This window comes from Canis lupus, chromosome 15 (assembly GCF_003254725.2).
Source record: "Canis lupus dingo isolate Sandy chromosome 15, ASM325472v2, whole genome shotgun sequence".
Classification (NCBI taxonomy): Eukaryota; Metazoa; Chordata; class Mammalia; order Carnivora; family Canidae; genus Canis; species Canis lupus.
The window spans coordinates 43,831,666-43,852,514 of NC_064257.1; the positions used below are offsets into that span (position 1 = coordinate 43,831,666).

General features: G+C 34.1%; 1 protein-coding gene across 3 annotated transcripts in view; it reads left to right on the plus strand.

Annotated features, from left to right (window-relative positions):
- The window catches only part of ABCE1 (ATP binding cassette subfamily E member 1), a 31,906-nt gene that overhangs the window by 4,647 nt on the left and 6,410 nt on the right, over window positions 1-20,849 (plus strand). For all 3 annotated transcript variants that reach the window (XM_025439375.3, XM_049094150.1, XM_025439376.3), the window contains exons 2-13: window positions 1,848-1,981; window positions 3,042-3,127; window positions 6,278-6,375; window positions 7,629-7,746; window positions 8,337-8,474; window positions 8,612-8,681; window positions 8,907-9,003; window positions 9,584-9,673; window positions 15,372-15,493; window positions 18,150-18,371; window positions 19,557-19,616; window positions 19,719-19,777. In XM_025439375.3, the coding sequence (XP_025295160.1) occupies window positions 1,879-1,981; window positions 3,042-3,127; window positions 6,278-6,375; window positions 7,629-7,746; window positions 8,337-8,474; window positions 8,612-8,681; window positions 8,907-9,003; window positions 9,584-9,673; window positions 15,372-15,493; window positions 18,150-18,371; window positions 19,557-19,616; window positions 19,719-19,777 (1,263 nt within the window). In that variant the 5' untranslated portion in view covers window positions 1,848-1,878. The remainder of the gene's footprint in view (window positions 1-1,847; window positions 1,982-3,041; window positions 3,128-6,277; window positions 6,376-7,628; window positions 7,747-8,336; window positions 8,475-8,611; window positions 8,682-8,906; window positions 9,004-9,583; window positions 9,674-15,371; window positions 15,494-18,149; window positions 18,372-19,556; window positions 19,617-19,718; window positions 19,778-20,849) is intronic.

Sequence of the window (20,849 nt, forward strand, 5' to 3'; positions counted from 1 at the left end):
AATCAAGAGATAATGATAGTTGGTTTAGAGAAGGGAGAAAGTCAAAGAGTTGTTGGGCTGTTGGGTATGACAGGGGTAAACTGAAAAATAGGAGTGGTAGTTGGAGAATGGGGTATTTGATGTGGAGGTTATAGAAGGATTGCAGTTATTGGTAATAACAAGATCAAAGATTTCCCCCCAAAGAATGAAGGGCTTAGGAGATTGAAAGAAAGGTCACTGGAGAAGAAAGCTTACTGGACTAAGAAGACAAGAAATATCAGTGAACATATTAAAATCAAGAGAAAGTGAAAGTTAGCCAAGGGCAGAAATCTTCAAATTGGGAGGGAGTGATTTGATGGTCAGTAAATGTCTAAAGCAGTTGGATGATCTGAGAGGCAATAGCTGACTTTAGTGAGGAGAGAGAGAGAGGAGATAGTCTGGGAGCAGCACTGAGGAGCAGGAACTCTTACCACTCTCCAAGCCTAATAGTATTTCAGGGTGTGAGAATGACAGAGGTCTGGAAGGGGAAGCAGTCGGTTAAAAAAAAAAAATCAGGGATCCCTGGGTGGTGCAGCGGTTTGGCGCCTGCCTTTGGCCCAGGGCGCGATCCTGGAGACCCAGGATCGAATCCCACGTCGGGCTCCCGGTGCATGGAGCCTGCTTCTCCCTCTGCCTGTGTCTCTGCCTCTCTCTCTCTCTCTCTCTGTGACTATCATAAATAAATAAAAAATTAAAAAAAAAATCAGAATTGAGGAATACAGCCCTTGATAGAACAAATTGTTTTGGTCAGTGGGTAGTCTTTTGGCTTCAGGTTCTCCTATTACATACTGGAACAACCTAGAATTTTAAGATAATTTTTGGAATTATTTACTTTAATCACCATTCTGAGAAAATTGATATCTGTCATTAAGTCTAATACTGTAGAAGATTTTTTTTTTTCTGTAGAAGATTTTTAAGTTCACTTTGACCTTAGTTGCATAATTGATGGCATTGTTAATTATCAAGACTTAGAAAAGCTTTAAAAGTGAACACAGTCTATATTTTATGATACCTTGATCTTTTAATTTTAATGCGATTAGCATAAAATTCATCTTGGCCGTATTATAAATTTCCAGAGAAATGCAGTTTTTATTTTTGTCCCTTAACATCATGGTCATAATCTTAATAATTTCCATTAGTAGCATCATTAATAGTCAAATATGACATGAAGTAATACTTGAGAGAAGAGTAAACATCTTTATTATGTGTTCTTCACATCAGCTCCTTCTATTCTGTTTTATTGGACTATACTAAGACACTGGTGTCAATATCAATTGTGGAGATCCTATATCATTTTTGTCCATCTGTCGTGTAGTTTCCCACATCCCCTTTGCTCTTTTTCCTCTTCCTAGCCATTCTTTTTGCATAAGAGCTTTCAGCTTGGTTTATCTAGTTTATTTTTTTCCCTTTAAATTGAATTAAATTTGGGGAAGGTTGAAATTTCTGGTATGACTACTATATAATTGTAAAAACTGAAGTAGTATGAAATTCTATTTGTTCAGGTCTTTTATGTTTTTCAGTTGTGGTTTGAAAGTTTTCCTCACATGGATGTATCTTTGTTAGTTGATTCCTAGATCTTTTTTATGACCATTGAAAATGGGTGTTTTTTCTTTCTTTATATAAATCTTCTGATTAGTAGTATATATGTAAAATTCTGTTTTTTCAATCTTACTAAATTATTTTCTTGCTTTCACTAGTTTTTCCAGTAGTTCCAGTTAATCGTATCTGAATGTAGTGATAATTTATGTTCTAATTTTTATGCCTATGACTCATTTCTCTTAACTAATTACATTGACTGTGCCATAATTTTGTTGATTTTTCTTTAATAGAAGAGCTGGATATTCTTACTTTCTTCGAATTATGGCAGATAAATTAACAAGAATTGCTATTGTCAACCATGACAAATGTAAACCTAAGAAATGTCGGCAGGAGTGCAAAAAGAGTTGCCCTGTGGTTCGAATGGGTAAGCTGTTCTATGGATAAGAGGTTTTTAAAAAAGTAAATTGGCTTTATAGTTCTGTAGGCATATGCCATTTTCCTATTAGTTTCTTTAAAACATGGAGCTAAGACCAGATTTTCTTCTAAATTTCTTTTACTGCTTTGTGACTAAATGATCCCATTTTTGTTAATGCTAGAATAACAGTATCCATATTTTTTAAAGTTCACTGACTATAAAATCAGTTTGTTACTGAGATTCTTACTGTTTTGGAAAAGTTCTATACTTTTCATGAAGAAAGAACTACCAATATATTTGTTTTTGATAGTATTCTAATTTTAAAAAGCAATAATAAATAACTTAGTAAGAATGGCTAATTCATGAGGCTTTGCTATATTTTCTAGATTAAGTAAATTTAAAACAATTCAGAATTATTGGTAGTCTTTAAGGGCTATGTTAAAGTAAGTGTACTAGTGAGGTGTAAGCTTTTTAAATCTTAAAAGAAACTTAGTCTACATGCTATTTAGAAATTCCATTATTAATATCCCTAATGCCAAGTTTAATTTCGTGTGTATATTGGATGACTACATAACTTTTTGGAGCTTCACTGAATTAGCTAATGTATTCTATTCCTCCTCTGGTGTACATTATCATTTCTAAGGCATATTTTGTGAATTAAATATTCAGGTCAGATAGCTTAAAAATAAAACTAGTTTATGGGCACCTACCTGGCTCAGTCAGAAGAGCATGTGATTCTTGAACTCAGGGTCATGAGCCTCACATTGGGGGTAGAGATTACTTAAATAAATAAACTTCAAAAAAAATTTAAAGTAAAACTGTTTAGGATTTGCCAAGTTTTATTTATGAGCATATTTTCTTCCCCGTTAGTAAATTAATATATATTAATTATGTTAAAATCCTCAAAAAGCACTGGTTTTTTAGGATATTATCTCAGTTGTATTTCTTTGTGTGGCCTTTGTTTTTGGAAATCTGCTTTTATATGAAGATTTGGAACCAGAATTACCTATATAACAATGTTCAGAAAATTCAAATGGCAGGGAAATAACTCTGTCTTTTCCTTTGCCAGGAAAATTATGCATAGAGGTTACACCCCAGAGCAAAATAGCATGGATTTCTGAAACCCTTTGTATTGGTTGTGGTATTTGTATTAAGGTAAGTGATATATTAATTTTGGGGTCAAATTTGGAACCTGAAGAAGTCAGAAAATTCTGAATACATTATAACTATTTTTAAAGAGGCAAAATATAAAGCAGTTTATTAAAAAAAGTAGATTTAGGAGGATGGTATTCTATCAGTAATCTAATATTGTTGCTTTTTGAATTAATTAAACCTCCCTATAAAAGTTATCCTTGCCGGGGATCCCTGGGTGGCTCAGCGGTTTGGCGCCTGCCTTTGGCCCAGGGCACGATCCTGGGGTGCCGGGATTGAGTCCCACGTCGGGCTCCCAGCATGGAGCCTGCTTCTCCCTCCTCCTGTGTCTCTGCCCCTCTCTCTCTCTCTCTCTCACGAATAAAAAAAAAAAAATTAAAAAAAAATAAATCTTTAAAAAAAAAGTTATCCTTGCCATACTCAACTTTGGAAAGCCATTTCCAACAAAAATTAATTTCTCTTTTTTTTTGCACCATTTTATGAAAAGGACATTCTTCCCCATGTTTTTATAGGTACTTCTTAGAAATATAAATATAAAAAGTATGAGTCATATGACATACAATATTTTTGAGTCTGTATTTAATTGTAAATCACACATTTTAAATAGAAATGCATACAGCCAAAATTGTTTTAATTTAACCTGATCCTTAATGCTTCTGCTATATTATACATTCTTCTGTTGGAGTTATCACAGTAATTTTTCAAAATGCCTCAATTAGTTTTTGTTGCACTGAATAGTTTGGTTAGGGCTTTTGACCTTAAAATGATCACCAAAATTAGTTCATAAATGTTATTTAGGAACCAGTACATTTTATTCTTATTATAGGTATTTTTATTTGTAGATAATATTTTTATTTAGAAAGCAACTTTAGGGATCCCTGGGTGGCGCAGCGGTTTGGCGCCTGCCTTTGGCCCAGGGCGCGGTCCTGGATATCCGGGATCGAGTCCCACGTTGGGCTCCCGGTGCATGGAGCCTGCTTCTCCCTCTGCCTGTGTCTCTGCCTCTCTCTCTCTACACTGTGTGCCTATCCTAAATAAATAAAAAAAAGTTAAAAAAAAATTAAAAAAAAAAAAAGAAAGCAACTTTATCAGAGTATGGATACCACCCTGTTACTGATTCTAATAAGGCTTATGCGTATTGTACATTGGTTTCTGAATCCTTAGTTAAGTATCCAGAAAGACTTCATTGGTATCTGAAAGTGTTTTCCCTTGTTTTGAAAATATAATCAGGAAATACTCCTTCTAGCAAACATTTACGAATCTCTTATTATATGCCTATCAGTGTTGATGGTTCCAGAGATCTGATTTTGAATGATCTATTATCTTCTGCCCTGTTTTCTTCTTTACTGCTATAAAAAAGGGGATTCCAAAATTTGGAGAAATACACTTTTAGTGGCTGAAAACATACTGATGTGATGAATCTGTTTGGGGGTGGAGATATTAAATACCTTCTGAACACTAAGATACATTTTTAATTAAAACGTACCTTAGATGAAACAGTATGGATTTTTTTTTTTGTAGATTTAAAGAAGTCTATATTACTTTGCAACCTGTAAATATTTTATGTACATTGGGAATAATAGAAAATTTCCGTAAATGGCAGTAACTGCACTGACAGAAAACTATCTTATGTAAAGAATTAATAGTTCTGGTTAGAGAGTGGTAATTTGTTAGAATGTAAGATTTTTGTTCTTGTTTTTTAATTCTCTGTGTTCTTATAACTTATAAAATGAGAATTGACTGAAATCTTTGTATTCAAAGACTTTTGAATTGATCCCTTCAGCTCATTGAACATTTCTGCTCAACAAATCTCTAATCTGAGGTTATATTCTTTTGATGTACCTTTATATAGTTTTCTGGGAGGTTTTTCTAGTCACGGTGATGAGCTTCAGTAACCTTCTGGTTCTTGCCATTCTTGTACCTTAGACAGTTATGTGATTGATAATCAACTGTTATTTGAGTAGATTTTGCTGTGAGTTAATTTTTTTAATGTGAATTTACTCAATTAGAATATAAAGGGTTTTTTTTTTTCATATGAGATGATTAAAACCCTCAATGGAAAGACTTTAATCGTTGGTCTTTGCAAATATTTTATGCTGTTAATGGAACACAAATAGACCCAAATAGACTTTTTCTACAAAGTAGAAAAGAAAGCATATGAAGATATGAAGAAGGAAGTAATGAGAAGGTATCTGTCATCAACTGAATATGGAATGACATACTCAGTAACCATGTTTTATCTTACTACTTAGCCTCATCTAATAATGTTTAAAAGAAAAGTAGAGAAAAAAATACCCTACATTTTTGTAAGGTTTTTCAGTAAGTATTAAACCTATATTAAAGTCTAAAAGTATGCCAGTCACTAAGGGAGAAAACTAGTTAATATGATTCTTGCTTTCAAATAACTTAACTTTTATTTTTTTAAGTAAAAATAAATGAATCGATATTTTACATCTTTGTCAAATTCCCACATTTGGGTGTGAGTTTAAGTTTTTTGTTTTTTTTTTCACACTCTGCACCCAATGTGGGGCTCAAATTCATGACCCCCAAGATCAAGAGTCACATACTCTTAACTGAGCCAGCCAGGTGCCCCATAATTCCCACATTTAGAAGATTGCTTATAAAAATATTCTTAACATATCTATTTTAGTTGTGTGTGTGTGTGTGTGTATATATATATATACACATATATATATATACATACATACATTTTAAGATTTATTCTTTTTTTTTTTTAAGATTTTATTTATTTATTCATAGAGACACACAGAGAGAGAGAGAGAGAGAAGCAGAGACACAAGCAGAGGGAGAAGCAGGCTCCATGTAGGGGACTTGATCCCAGGTCTCCAGGATCCCACCTCGGGCTGCAGGCTGCACTAAACCGCTGCGCCACCGGGGCTGCCCTATTCATTTATTTTTGAGAGAGTACATGGGGGAAGAGAATCTCAAGCGGACCCCCCACTGAGCACAGAGCCTGACATAGGGCTTGATCCCACAACCCCGGGATCATGACCCAAGCCAAATCAAGAGTCTGATACTTATCTGACTGAGCCACCCAGGGGCCCAGTCATGTGTATATTTCTTTTCTTTTTTTTTTTTTTTCATGTGTATATTTCTAAAAATTAACGCATAATTCTTTACTTTAAATAACAGAAATGTCCCTTTGGCGCCTTATCAATTGTCAATTTACCAAGCAACTTGGAAAAAGAAACGACACATCGATATTGTGCCAATGCCTTCAAACTTCACAGGTATATTTTCAAGTTAACATTCCTCTTTACTTTGGTCAAAAGTAAAATACATTTGGAATTTTCAGAGAAATATAAAAATGGGAAAAGGTATTAACCATCCACTAAAGAAAGATGCAAAACTATAACATCATACAGAATCATTACTATATGTGTTGGTAGTTCATTCTGGCTAACGTTATAATTACCTGGGATTTCTTTTAAAAAACTAATACCTCAGTTTCAGCCCAGTTGAATTAGGTCATATCCCTAGATAATAGGGTCTAGACCTCAGTAAGTTGTAAGAGCTCCCAGGTGATTTGAATATGCAAGTGGGGTTGACAATCACTATTGGTAATACCCCCGTTCCCAAAATAACTTTTAAAGGAACTTGTTCTCTCTTATATATCCATGAATCTCATCTACAGAGAATATTACTCTGAACTTGGACATATATTGTTAAATCACAGGAATTCTTCAAGGTTTTTAATCTGCAGAACACTGATAATTTGAATCTGGGAGTCTAGATTTAATTAATAAAAAGGTATTTCTCAACCTGCCAGCTTTAAAGAGCCTACTACAACAGGGAGAGTGAAGTGGGATATGTCTGGTTGATGTGGTACTTTTCTCCTTGTAAGTAAATGGCAGGCCAAAAAAAAAAAAAAGAAAAGAAAAGACAGTGTGAGGTTGCACCTGCTATGTAATTTTGTACCAAAGCATTTGGTTATACATTAAAACAACCTTCTATGCAAAGGAGAATTACTTTAGAATGGACTTGAATGAAAACTGAAAAATAAAATTTGGAGTAATACTGGTCATGGATGCATTTCTTTTTTTTTTTTTAATAAATTTTATTATTTGTTTGTTTATTTATTTATTTATTTATTTATTTATTTATGATAGTCACACACAGAGAGAGAGAGAGGCAGAGACATAGGCAGAGAGAGAAGCAGGCTCCATGCACCGGGAGCCCGACATGGGATTCGATCCCGGGTCTCCAGGATCACATCCTGGGCCAAAGGCAGGCGCCAAACCGCTGCGCCACCCAGGGATCCCCATGGATGCATTTCTAACAATTAACAATTTAGGTTAATCTTGGCTTTTTTGTTTTGTTTTGTTTTTCTCTAATAGCCAGTACTATCTGGCATATATCTCTTAGCTCATTAATGGATGTGTATGGAGTGCAAGTGCATTAAAATACATGATTCTAATATTATGTAGCTTTTTTACCTAAGTCCAAGTTGTTTTATTTTTTTGTGTGTGTGTACTTATGACAGGTTGCCTATCCCTCGTCCAGGTGAAGTTTTGGGATTAGTTGGAACTAATGGAATTGGAAAGTCAACTGCTTTAAAAATTTTAGCAGGAAAGCAAAAGCCAAACCTTGGAAAATATGACGTATGTATACCACCTTATGAAAATGAATACTTAGGTCAGTTTTATGAGACTTTGAAGGAGAGTATATAATTTTTTTAATGTTCTTACTTTCAACATTAGTAATTAATGCTGAGAAACTATATATAGATTAAACTTCTTTTTAACTAGGATCTGTTAATGCCACTTAACTGACAAATCTGAGTTTCCTTAAACTATTTTAGAAGTTTTAAAGTACAGATGATTCTATTTGGATATAGAATTGGCCCCTTGAACAATGCAGGTGTTCGAGCTGCTGACACCCTCACGTACAGTAAAAAATTTGTATATAACTTGACTTCCCAAAAACTTAACTATTAATAGTCTACTGTTGACCAAAAGCTTTAGCAAGAACATAAACAGTTACATATTTTGTGTATTATGTATTGTATCCTTACAGTAAAGTAAGCTGAAGAAAAGATAATGTTACAGAGTAAATCCTAAGGAAGAAAAAATATGTTTACAGTACTTGAATTAAAAAAACAATTTACCCATGTTGTTCAGGACTTCAACTGTAGAAGTCATCTTTTTTTGCATTATTATGTATTGTTAAATTCAGATCATTGTATTTCTAGGATCCACCTGATTGGCAAGAAATTTTGACTTACTTCCGTGGATCGGAATTGCAAAATTATTTTACCAAGATTCTAGAAGATGACTTAAAAGCCATTATCAAACCTCAGTATGTAGACCAGATTCCAAAGGCTGCAAAGGTCAGTTGCTCTTTAAGAGGAAATTTATATATTATAGGTATTTGTGGAGGTGTATTAAACTAAACTTGTTTTCCTTTGTAACTCATTTTAATATTGAAGAAAAGTAGTAGTTAACTATTTCTGGTATATTATGACAGGGGACAGTGGGGTCTATTTTGGACCGAAAGGATGAAACAAAGACACAAGCAATTGTATGTCAGCAGCTTGGTAAGTTGAACCTGAACTTGATTCAATTGGCCCTGAACTTGACTTATAAAGACGGACACCTTTTTTATGGATTGCTGAAATAAATGGGAAAATCTCTAATTGTTGTATTTAAGTTCTGTGTTAACACGATATTTCAACTGAAATATCATTCACACCCAGAATGATTTTGCCTAGAAGAGGTAAAATAAAACAACATTGAACACAATGCCTCTATGTTCTTTGTAGATTTAACCCATCTAAAAGAACGAAATGTTGAAGATCTTTCAGGAGGAGAGTTGCAGAGATTTGCTTGTGCTGTCGTTTGCATACAGAAAGCTGATATGTAGGTTGTTTTATACCTTTTGTATATCATAATCCTTATGTTAGAGTCTTCATTTGTAATACTGCTAATAAAGCAGTGCATTTGAGAGAAATTAAAAAGAAATAATATCTGAGGTTCTGCTTTTGAGGTAAGATATGGAAACAGTTGTCCACATTTCAATTCTGGCATCCAATGGACTTTTCCACAAAATATTCTATAATTCTGTGCAATGCCCTCCTTTTCAAAAACTCTTACTTGTTTTAATGCAACTGACATCAGCTAACAAAGAGAAACATCCCTAAATTACGTCAGACTATATTGGAATATTTTTCATGAGGAGATAATAATTTGTAAGTTACCCTAAGCTGAGAGTCTCTCCCCAGACTTGATATGCAGCTCTGCTTCCAAAATTTTTTTTCTTCTTTTTAATTCTGAACAGAATACAGAAGTTCTTACCCTTAGGCAATGGGCTCCTCATGAGTGTAAGAGGAGATTATTGTTTTGGTTAAGTCAGAAACTGTGTTACAGGGATTTAAAATATCACGTAAGAGAAAATTATATTTGTCTTGCAAATTACTATATTTGCTTTTCTTTTTCATAGTTTCATGTTTGATGAACCTTCTAGTTACCTAGATGTCAAGCAGCGTTTAAAGGCTGCTATCACTATACGATCTCTAATAAATCCAGATAGGTAAGTACAGATTTGGTATATATCTATATTATTTGTTTGGGAGTTTTACACAAACTTCTGGAGATTAAACACTGGGATCATCAATGTCCTATACATATGTATGTTTTCTATTTTGGTTATTTAGAGCAAGCAGTTAAAATTACTATCTTCTATCTAGAATAGAGGTTCTTAATACAAGATTTACTTACTACCATGCCTGTGTCCAGGTAATACTCTGGGGATACTCTGAAATGATACGAAAGTTTTGGCATCTATGTATTGATTTCTGGAAGGCAGATCCTTAGCTTTTACCAGATCCTCAAGTGGATATGTCACTCGAACACACAAAATTTAGAACATTATAAGGATCACCAGAGTAATTCTGGTTGTTCAGGGTGTTACTGAACTCCAGACATCTCTTAACCTGTTAAATAATCACAGCCACCCTGTGTTTATGGGGTGCTTTTGTAATTTGTAGAATTTTTAAATCCATTCTTTTATTTGAGCCTCATAGTCTTTAGGTAGTATTCCCATTTTGTAGATGAAGAAGTTTAAGGTCAGAAAAAGTAGTTATCTGTTCTAGGTTACAAATCTACTGCATGGCAGAGCTATAGCCAAAACCCACGGATCATGTTGTATGTAGCATTTTCTATGCCCCTCCTTAGTAACTGATTTAATGCATAGCATTTAATGCATAGCCAAAATAATAAGAATGTAGGAGAAATCCCTAGGGATCAAAACCAAAGAGAAAACTATACATTAAAGAGAAAAGACCAGGAAACAGATTTTTCTGGGGGATATTATTCATCTGTAATGGGTCTGAGGCTTTAACAACCACTTGTGAGCAGAATACAAAGCCTTATATTTGATTATCACATACAAAATGCCAGGACTCTCAAATAACTGTTTTCTCAGCAAAAGGCAAGCATGTGAAGATGTCAAGAGTGGAGGGATGGCTCCCCTTCAAATATATTCATTTATTATAAGCTTACATGGATATGGAATTAAAATTTATAAATTTATATAAACGGGAATCTAAACTCTTCACGGTAAGAAAGTAATAAAAAGAGGGTCCTAGAATCATTAGTCCTATGATACCTAGCAGAAGCAAATATAAAAGCACTCTGCAGAGATAACACCTTTAACCCTGGTCACACGATTCCCACAAGAAAAACTCATGATCCAAATGATGAGGAAACCTTCTGCAAATGAATCAGTATACACAACAGACAACAGGATTAGACCTTCAGGAATGTCTCAGGTGACATTCTCAAAGAAACGGCAAAATAATAGTATCTAAAATAAAAACAAAAGGATACAAAATTCTAAGAATATGGTACCACAAAAAGGCAATAGGTAAGTGTTCAAAAACCCAAACAGCTTTAGAAAGTATAGCTGTGACATTAGAAATTCACTGGACAGCTTGGGCAGGTTAAGGACAGTAGAAAAGAAAAAAGAAAGAAAAAAAAAAGGACAGTAGAAAAGAGCATTAGAAACCTGAAAAGTGGCCAGCCCCAGTGGACAGCCCCAGTGGTCCAGCGGTTTAGCACCACCTTCAGCCTGGGGTGTGATCGTGGAGACCCGGGATCGAGTTCCACGTCAGGCTCCCTGCATGGAGCCTGCTTCTCCTTTTGTCTGTGTCTCTGCCTGTCTCTCTTTGTGTCTGTCATGAATAAATAAGTAAAATCTTAAAAAGAAAAAAAAGAAAAACCTGAAAACTTGATTTGTGTAAATTACCAGAATGCAGCAGAGATTGAAATTGAACTCAGATTGAGTGCAGAAGGGAAGTTTAGAGAATAGAATGAGGAGAAATTTACATATATTTTAATAGGGGTCTGAAAAATAAAGCCCTGACAAGGCTGAGAAGTTTTCTGAAGTGAAAAATTTGACTCCTTAGATTCTTAAAGGAAATAGTGATCCACATATATACTTTTTTTTAAAGATTTTATTTATTTATTTATTCATGAGAGACACAGAGAGAGAGAGAGAGAGAGAGAGAGGCAGAAACACAGGCAGAGGGAGAAGCAGGCTTCCTGCATTGTTTCTGCCTCTCTCTCTCTCTCTGTGTGTGTCTCTCATGAATAAATAAATAAAATCTTTAAAGAAAAAAAAAAGAAACTTAAAATATCCGTGATAAAGACACAATCTTAGTTGAGCCAAATATTTTTACTTCATATATAGGCCTGGGCATTATGATAGACTCTTTGAAGAATATAAGAATATATTCAAAGACTTCATAATCTGGTAAAGAGAAGAATATACAAGCAGTCAAGTCAGTATTTCCCAACCTTACTCCCTTTTTATAAAATATTTTTATGTTCCCTTATTATGAAAGTCACAGATAACATCTACTTACACACATTTTTTTTTTTTTTTAATAAAGAACTAAAAGGAAAGTAATTTACAACCAGGTGACATAATCTTACTATGTAAAATGTTCAGGGAGTGTCCAGGTGGCTCAGTCAGTTAAGCATCAGACTGTTGTGTTGGTTTCAGCTCAGGTCATGATTTCAGAGTCATAGGTAGGATTGAGGCCCACATCGAGCTACACACTAAGCACAGAGTCTGCTAAGATTCTCTCCATCTCCCCCATTCCAACTCTCACATGCACGTACTCTCTCTACAATAATATGAATAAATCTTTAAAAATAAAATATTCAGGCAGCCTGGGTGGCTCAGCGATTTAGCGCCGCCTTCAGTCCAGGGTGTGATCCTGGAGACCCGGAATCGAGTCCCATGTCAGGCTTCCTGCATGGAGCCTGTTTCTCCCTCTGCCTGTGTCTCTGCTTCTCTCTCTCTCTCTCTCTGTCTCTCATGAATAAATAAAATCTTTTAAAAAATAAATAAAAATAAAAAATGTTCAGGCAAATCACTACGAATTCTGTATTTTGAGAGATTGTAATAGGGATAACATGTCAAAACAGATTGACAAAGAAAATGAGTTAGACGTTTTTACAACTGTTTTGCGTCTTATTTATAGATAAAGGGTTAAAATGATCTCTTTGTAAGTGATACAGTTATAAAAAAAACAAGTATAGGCATCCTGAAATTCTGTGACATGTCAAGGCAATGTTCAGTCTTGATGCTATAAAAAGATTTTGAAGAGCATATCCTTAAAATAAAGAAATAGAGAATAGATTGTAGAAAGGACACTAATACACAAGATTTTTTAGCATTTGACCTCTAAGGACATCTTTGGTAAGATAAAAAACCAATAGGTGACTCAAAACGAATCATACGAATTTCACAGCATAGATTTCTCATCATGCAGCAGTTCCTCAGAAGATACAGTGGCTCACCTAAATTGTTTTTTACATTTTGGAATTCTGTGTAAGCTCCATTTAAAAGTAGCAATATCAGAAGGTTTGACCTGGTTTTTTTCCCTTTTCAAAGCTAATTAAAAGCCCCTAAATGGTATACTATGCTGCCTTATACTGAGTCTTGAAGATTTTAATGGTAAAAAGAAATAGTTATTCCAGATAATGGAACATTGCCAACAAAGACACCAAGGCAAGGATGAGTATTGGCTCACTTGAGTGATTTGCTGTTGTTGTTTTTTTGGGGGTTTTGTTGTTGTTGTTGTTTTCTTAAGATTTTATTTATTTATGAGAGAGAGGGGCAGAAACATAGGCAGAGGGAGAGGCAGGCTCTGTGCAGGGAACCCGATGCGGAACTCGATCCCAGGACTCGATCCCGGGACTCCAGGATCATGCCCTGAGCCGAAGGCAGATACTCAACCATTGAGCCACCCAGGCGTCCCTGATTTGCCGTTTTAATTGATGCTTCTTCAGTATGGTAGAAAACATTTCCTCTTAATATTTTCTTTTCATAATTAGACTTGCCCTTATTTTTTTTTTCCTTTTACCACCTGATACCTAAATTGCTGTGATACCTTCCTTTAAAAAGTCTATGGTTCTTTCTTCTTGCCAGAGTAGTCTTTCTGAAGTGATATTTTTTCTTATTTTTCTCTTATTTTAGAACTGTGCTGTACCCTCTAGCCATACGTTGCTATTTTAATTTTAATTGAAATAAAGATTTATTCCTTCAGTCAGACTTACCCACATTCCACGTGTTCCACATCCCAAGGAGCTACTTGCTACCATATATGGACACTAGAACATTTTCACAACCATAGAAGGTTCTACTGGACAATGCTATTTAAGAACCTACCATTAAAAAAAAAAAGAACCTACCATTTTCCTTCATTGTCAGCATAAGTCCAAGTTCTTTTGTCATTCAACAGCTTTGTTAAACATATTCTTAGTACATATCACAAGATTAAAAGCCATAGAGGTGCTAAATGTGTTATATAGTCTAACTTCATAAAATTGAGGAACAGGTTATAGAAGTACTCAAAAATAATAAAATCCAAGTATCTTTTCATAGTTACAGGGGGTCAAGTGTTTGGGAAAGTTGATTTGCGTATTAGGAGGAGTGTTCTATAGGTTGAAATTGTGATGGATCTTAAAAGTGTTGAGTAAGATTTCAGCAGGTGAGGATTTAGACAGGAGACCATTTAGGAGAAGGAACAATCCCTTAGACACAGGGAAATGGAAAAGTGGATTATTCAGGAAACAATGAAAGATCCATTTTTCAGTGTATCTTAGATATTCATGAAGAAAAATAGTACCTGAAGTTTTGGAAAGTCTTGAAAGAAAGTCTCAGGATGTTAGTTTATTTGCAACTGAGAGCCATATCTGGGAACCTGAAAAAGATGAGGTTTGTTAAAAGTCTATAGCAATATTGAAAGAAATCTGAGAGCCTGAACTAGAATCTAGGCAGAAAAGGAAAGGATGAAATAAATACACATGTTGAGAAATTCGAGTTGACAGACTTGACAATTTAAGCAGTATATCATTGGGAATAAAATTAGCTTTTTTAACAGGAGTGATGATTCCATTAATACAAATATGGAGATTTTTTATTTGTATAGGAAACTAAGTTGGAATTTGAGGTGTCTGTAGGACATTGCTTTTTTAACATTTTGAACCAACTTGAATAGGAATAAAGTGCTACATAAAAGTGTCATAACTTTTGTTTGCCTGATATTTGTACCATAGCAATACTGTGTTCTTACCACTTCAAAAGTCATGTCATAATCTCCCACTTATAAAGTACTTCAGTACACACCTGTTTCCTTTCTGATCTTCACTGGATTTTATATCTAAACATATTTGGCTGTGTAGGTTTTTTGGTAATGTTTCATGTCTATTCAGTTTTTTCCCGAGATAAATTGAAAATTCCCAGATTAAGTGTTCCGTTGTGTTCTCTATATCCCCTACTACAGCTGACATACAGGACAGGACAACTAGAAAGGCTTAATGTATAGGATGAATAGCATAATAAAGAGTTTAGGCTACATCAGATTAAAAAAACCTATTGTAATTGTTTCTGCTTGGTAAAGTGTATTTTAAAATGTGTTCTTGATTGACAAAACACATTTATTTCACGTATTCATAAGTTGTTTCCTGTTAATTTTTTCCTCTTCCTTTTAGTGTAGGAAAACAATTTGAAACAAAAGACTGATAATGAGTCTTACTTTAAAGAATATGTTTTAAGGCTTTGTTTAATACGGTCTCTACATTTATTTTTTTTTAACGTTTCTATATTCCTTGACATTTACACTGTTCTGTGTAAGAGTTTAAATTGTAATTAAATATAATTTTAATTTCATTATGTTATGTTACATTTAAAAATAAAAATCTATATTGATTTGCAGATATATCATTGTGGTGGAGCATGATCTAAGTGTATTAGACTATCTCTCTGACTTCATCTGCTGTTTATATGGCGTACCAAGTGCTTATGGTGTTGTCACTATGCCTTTTAGTGTAAGAGAAGGTAACTTGAAAAACTATTTCCACAATGCTGTATTCTCTTTCACTCTAATGCTTAGAAAATGTATTATTGTTGATATTAAGTAGTTACATGTTGCTCTGATATTTATCTAAAACTCCGATCTGCCAAACCGCTGAGCCACCCAGGGATCCCCTTAATGGAATTTAATCACTCAACAGAATGTATATATAGGAGGTTATAGCCATCGGTTGTTATTCAAAACATTTCATGTTGGAGAATTTTCAATTGGAAGGGGTAGAAATGCTTTTTCAATTTCACTCTTTGCGATCTTAAAATTTTTATTAGATTTTGGCTTCGATAGCATCATTATAGTATTTGTCATCTTTATCTTTGAAAGGCCAATACCAGTAGTAAAACTCCTATAATTGATTTAGTGCTCATCTTGGTTTCATGTTTCAAATTTATCTGTAATCTAGATCTTAAGTTTGTAGTAGATTGTCTAAAAACTTCATAAGATAGTTTAATAAGCATATTAAAATATGAAAGTTTAGTAAGTAATCAAGTCTAATTAAATAGCTTAGTAAGTTTAATAAGTAATCAAGTCTAATTAAATAGCTTAGTAAGTGTATTTTCATTTATTTCGTCTACTTTCAGGAAAGAGGGATTCTCTGGCCTCTCTTTTCCATGTCTCTTATCTACCTAATAAGTTAGGCAAAAAATAATAATAATAATCTACCACTAAATGGCTCTGGAAACAAATGTCAGTGCATTCTCTACCTGGTATGCCTTTTTCCTTTTAATTTTTTTGCATTTCCTTCCATTGATTCTCTCCTTTTTTACTTTATACTTCATCTCTCCAGCTGTGCCTTCAGCTGACAATCTAGAACAATTAGGAACATCCAAAAGGACTACCTAGTTCATACTTTGAAAAAATACCATATTTTAGAAGAATAATTATTTGTGTTGTCTTCAGATTGGGCAGGCTCCCTTTTTTTTTTTGAAAGCAGTCTCTTCAAAGAGATCATTTCTGATATACCTAAGAAGCTTTTGGAAAAAGACATTTATATTGTGTCATACACTTGCATAAAAAGGCAGTGGTAGCTTTTCAGTTTATAAAGAATACATAAAATGTTTATGTTAAGATAATAGAATTGCTATCACCTACTTGTACATTTGAGATAAATAGATGCATATGTTAAGGAAAAAGTTGTGAGATTGCCCAGTTTTCTTTCCAGTAGTCTTAAGAGATGATAACAGGAACAATTATTAAATTTTTTGTTCTTCTCAATTAGCAAGCATTTGTTGAGTACCTACTCTATAGCATTTGGTAGGTCCAGAATTGCACTGATAATGATGTAGGCTGCTGGCATTCACTCTTCACAGTACTAGTTAGAAATGCCATGTCTAAAAGCTGTATCATTTAAGAAATGGTTCCTGGTGAAGTTTTTGAGGTTCCTCATCTGTTAAAATAATTCAGGTAAACTGAGCTTACTTTCTGCTTCCCATTAATGTACTGAAATTAATGTGACACATATATGTAAAGGCTCTCCTTGAACTGTAAAGGCAGTTATACCTTGAACTATTTTAAATTGACAAACACAGTAGAAATGGAAGGACTGGTTTGTTAATGGTTTTTTTGCACAGTCACACTTTTCTGAGCCTCATTCCCTTACCTGATGAATTAGGTATCTGGATTAAATAGCCACTAAGGTTTCCTTCAAGTTTATGTTCCTATTTAATTTTTGGTTTTAATTTTTTTAACCTCCTATTTGTAATTTTTAAATAGCTGTAAGTTAAAAAAAAATATGCTGTTTTTGGCAGAATAAGTTTGTCTATTCATTTGTTCTTTCCACAAATAATGAATATCTGTGTTCTAGGCTGAGGCTGTAGACCCCCTGATATGGCTCTCAATTCCAAAGGAGACGAGTAGCATCCTTAGGCTTTCTTTTAAGACCTTGGCCAGGCTTGAGCTTTTTTTTACTATCTTAAATATAGGAAACACTGAAAACATCTTTTCATTTTTCCCAAATAATCCACTTTTTCATTTCTGCATCTGCCATTGTGGATCTTAGCAGTTTTAGTATAGAGGGATTATCATGTATGTTTTCTTTCAGTTACTAAAGTCTGTTTAGATAATGATGTTTATTTTTGTATAGGGAAGCCAAAAAATATTAAATGAGGTCAGTTTATTCCTATAAATGTATTACAAACCTGCAAAATTAATCTGAAAAAAATGGAATATATATTATGACTTCAGTTTGTGATACCTAGCTCTCATGTGAAAATGCATACTCCTAAAAAAATTATTCCTCGAACTATCATTTTATGTCGCTCTGAAAAGATCCCATTTTTACCTTTGTCATTTTTTCAGAAAAATTGTAAGTTTTGATTTTAAAATACAGAAATGGCACCATATTCTTTTGCGTAAAACCTGATGGAAAAAATCTTATAAAAATCACATTAAAAATCATATCATATTGAAAAGTTATTGCTTTGTGTATGTAGGCACATATATTTGCAAAAGTTATTTCAACTTGAATTAGATACCTAAAACACCAATGTTGTCATTGCATGCTACCACAAATCCACAGAAATTTGAAATCTATGCTTAGATTGCTCTCAAAATAATTTCTTGCTGTGGAGAAAGACTGGTCTTTAATTGATCTTTACTAATCTTTTGTCAATGACTTTCCACCAGGCATAAACATTTTTTTGGATGGCTACGTTCCAACAGAAAACTTGAGATTCAGAGATGCCTCACTTGTTTTTAAAGTGGCTGAGACAGCAAATGAGGAAGAAGTTAAAAAGATGTGTATGTATAAATATCCTGGAATGAAGAAAAAGATGGGAGAGTTTGAGCTAGCAATTGTAGCTGGAGAATTTACAGATTCTGAAATCATGGTGATGTTGGGGGAAAATGGTAAGTTTTCCTTTATTACATTTGAAAGTCTCTTCTGGGGGATCCCTGGGTGGCGCAGCGGTTTGGCGCCTGCCTTTGGCCCGGGGCGCGATCCTGGAGACCCGGGATCGAATCCCACATCGGGCTTCCGGTGCATGGAGCCTGCCTCCCTCTGCCTGTGTCTCTGCCTCTCTCTCTCTCTCTGTGACAATCATAAATAAATAAAAATTTAAAAAAGAAAAAAAAAAAGAGTCTCTTCTGTTTATCCAATAACTTAGTTATTCCATGAAAACTTTGACTCAGATGTAGGTCTGGGAGCTAGAATGAATGAATCCTCACATTTTGTGACAGTGTATGATTTCCTGTTATTGCCATTCAGTCAAGTATATCTTTTGTTTCATAATCTGGGGTGAAAATAAGATTTTTTTTTTCTAAACTAGTTTTTCTTTATATAAATTGATACGGCATTTATTCGTTTTAGAAAAAACGGATGAGAAAGGGAAGGATAAGTTAGGTAATGCAAAAACAATCCAGTTTAATTTTTTTTTCTTGCATTTCTCCATTTGCGCTCTCATTATTTTAAATTCAGGCTAGTCTGTCTTTGTAAATAGTTCTATTACCTGAATTTTCAATATTAGATTGCTGTAATAAACAGCTATGAGTTGAATTTGAGTACCAAATGACTGGTATTGCTTTCAAGATTTAAAAAAAAAAAAAAAAGATTTTAATTCTATGCTTAGAGCTTATTAAATCTATAGAAATTCCCTAGGAAGATTTTACAATGTAACAGGCTTTAGCTTAATGGAAGAATTTTGAACTGGGTTGCATTTGACTTAAATATTTCATGTAAACAGACTTTATAAGGATGGCATCAATTGGAACAGTACTATATTACTCAACAATAAATTGTATTGGTATTTTAGCTAACTAAGTGTTCTAAAAGCTAACCCAAGATTTGTATTTTATAGACCTACCTTTATTTTAAAGTGGTTATTAATAAGATTTATTATTCTTTACTATTCCTAATTAGTTTCAAATGATACTTCAGAGGTGAACTATGAAAGTTTTAAGTATTTTTCTGTATAACTTTTAAAATTTAGTAGTGTCAGTGTGTATCTCTAAAACTAATTTTTAGTAGTGCACATAGTGATTTCCTGTAAATGTGAAACATCTTTCAAGTTCATTTGTTGTATATCGTGTTGGCAGGTACTGGCAAAACGACATTTATCAGAATGCTTGCTGGAAGACTTAAACCTGATGAAGGAGGTACTGTTGTATGTTGTTGAATGTTTTTACTCTGTCCCATATAGGAAACTTTGAATATAATGAGTAATTTCCACTGTCTTCTTTATTTGCATTATTTTGCAGGCGAAGTACCTGTTCTAAATGTCAGTTATAAGCCACAGAAAATCAGTCCCAAATCAACTGTGAGTTATTATTCTGTTACTTGGTTATTAAAATGAAAGTTTATACACATAACACACAAAGCACACGTGTAGCTTTAATCTTTCACCGTATCAAAATTCTTCTCCAAATTAGTTTCTGTATAGTTTTACCAAAAGTGGCTAAGGAAGAGTATTAAGATGTCAGTCCTTGATTCATTTCCAGTGTTAGGAAATGCCTTTAACTTTATTCACCATCTTTTTCCAAAACAGAAACCTAAGGAGGGGGCACCTGGCTGGCTCAAGTTGTTGGAGCTTGTGACTGTTTATCTTGGGGTCTTAAGTTCAAGCCTTATGTTGGGTGTAGAGCTTACTTTAAAAAAAAGAGGGGGGGGGATCCCTGGGTGGCGCAGCGGTTTGGCGACTGCCTTTGGCCCAGGGCACGATCCTGGAGACCCGGGATCGAATCCCACATCGGGCTCCCGGCCTGCTTCTCCCTCTGCCTCTCTCTCTCTGTGACTATCATAAATAAATAAAAATTTTAAAAAAAATTATAAAAAAAAAACCATCAGCAACAACTTAATGTGTTTTGTGCTGCAGATAACACCAGCAAAAAAAAGTAAAAGGCCACGTACAAGACAGAATACATTTGCAAATTATTTATTTAATAATTGCTTATCTCTAGAATATACAAAGAACAGTTACAACTCTGTTTAAAAACAGGCAAAGGATTTGAATAGATTTTTTTTTTCAAAGAAAATGTACAAATGGCCAAATAAGCACATGTAAAGATGCTCAGCACCATTAGTCATTAGGGAAATGCAAATCAGAACTACAGTGAGATTTTGTACACCCACTAGGATGACTTTAAAAAGTAGTAACAAGTATTGGTGTGGATGTGGATAAATTGGAACCTCCTATTGCTGATGGGAATGTAAAATGGTAGAGCCAATAAAAAAAAAACCTGTCAGTTCCTTGTATGGTTAACATAGAGTTACATATGAACCGCATTTCCACTCCTAGATACATACCAAGGAGAAATGAAGACCTGTCTCAGAGCACAAATTTGACACAAATGTGTTATTCATAATAGCCAGAAAGTGGAAGAAAACAAACT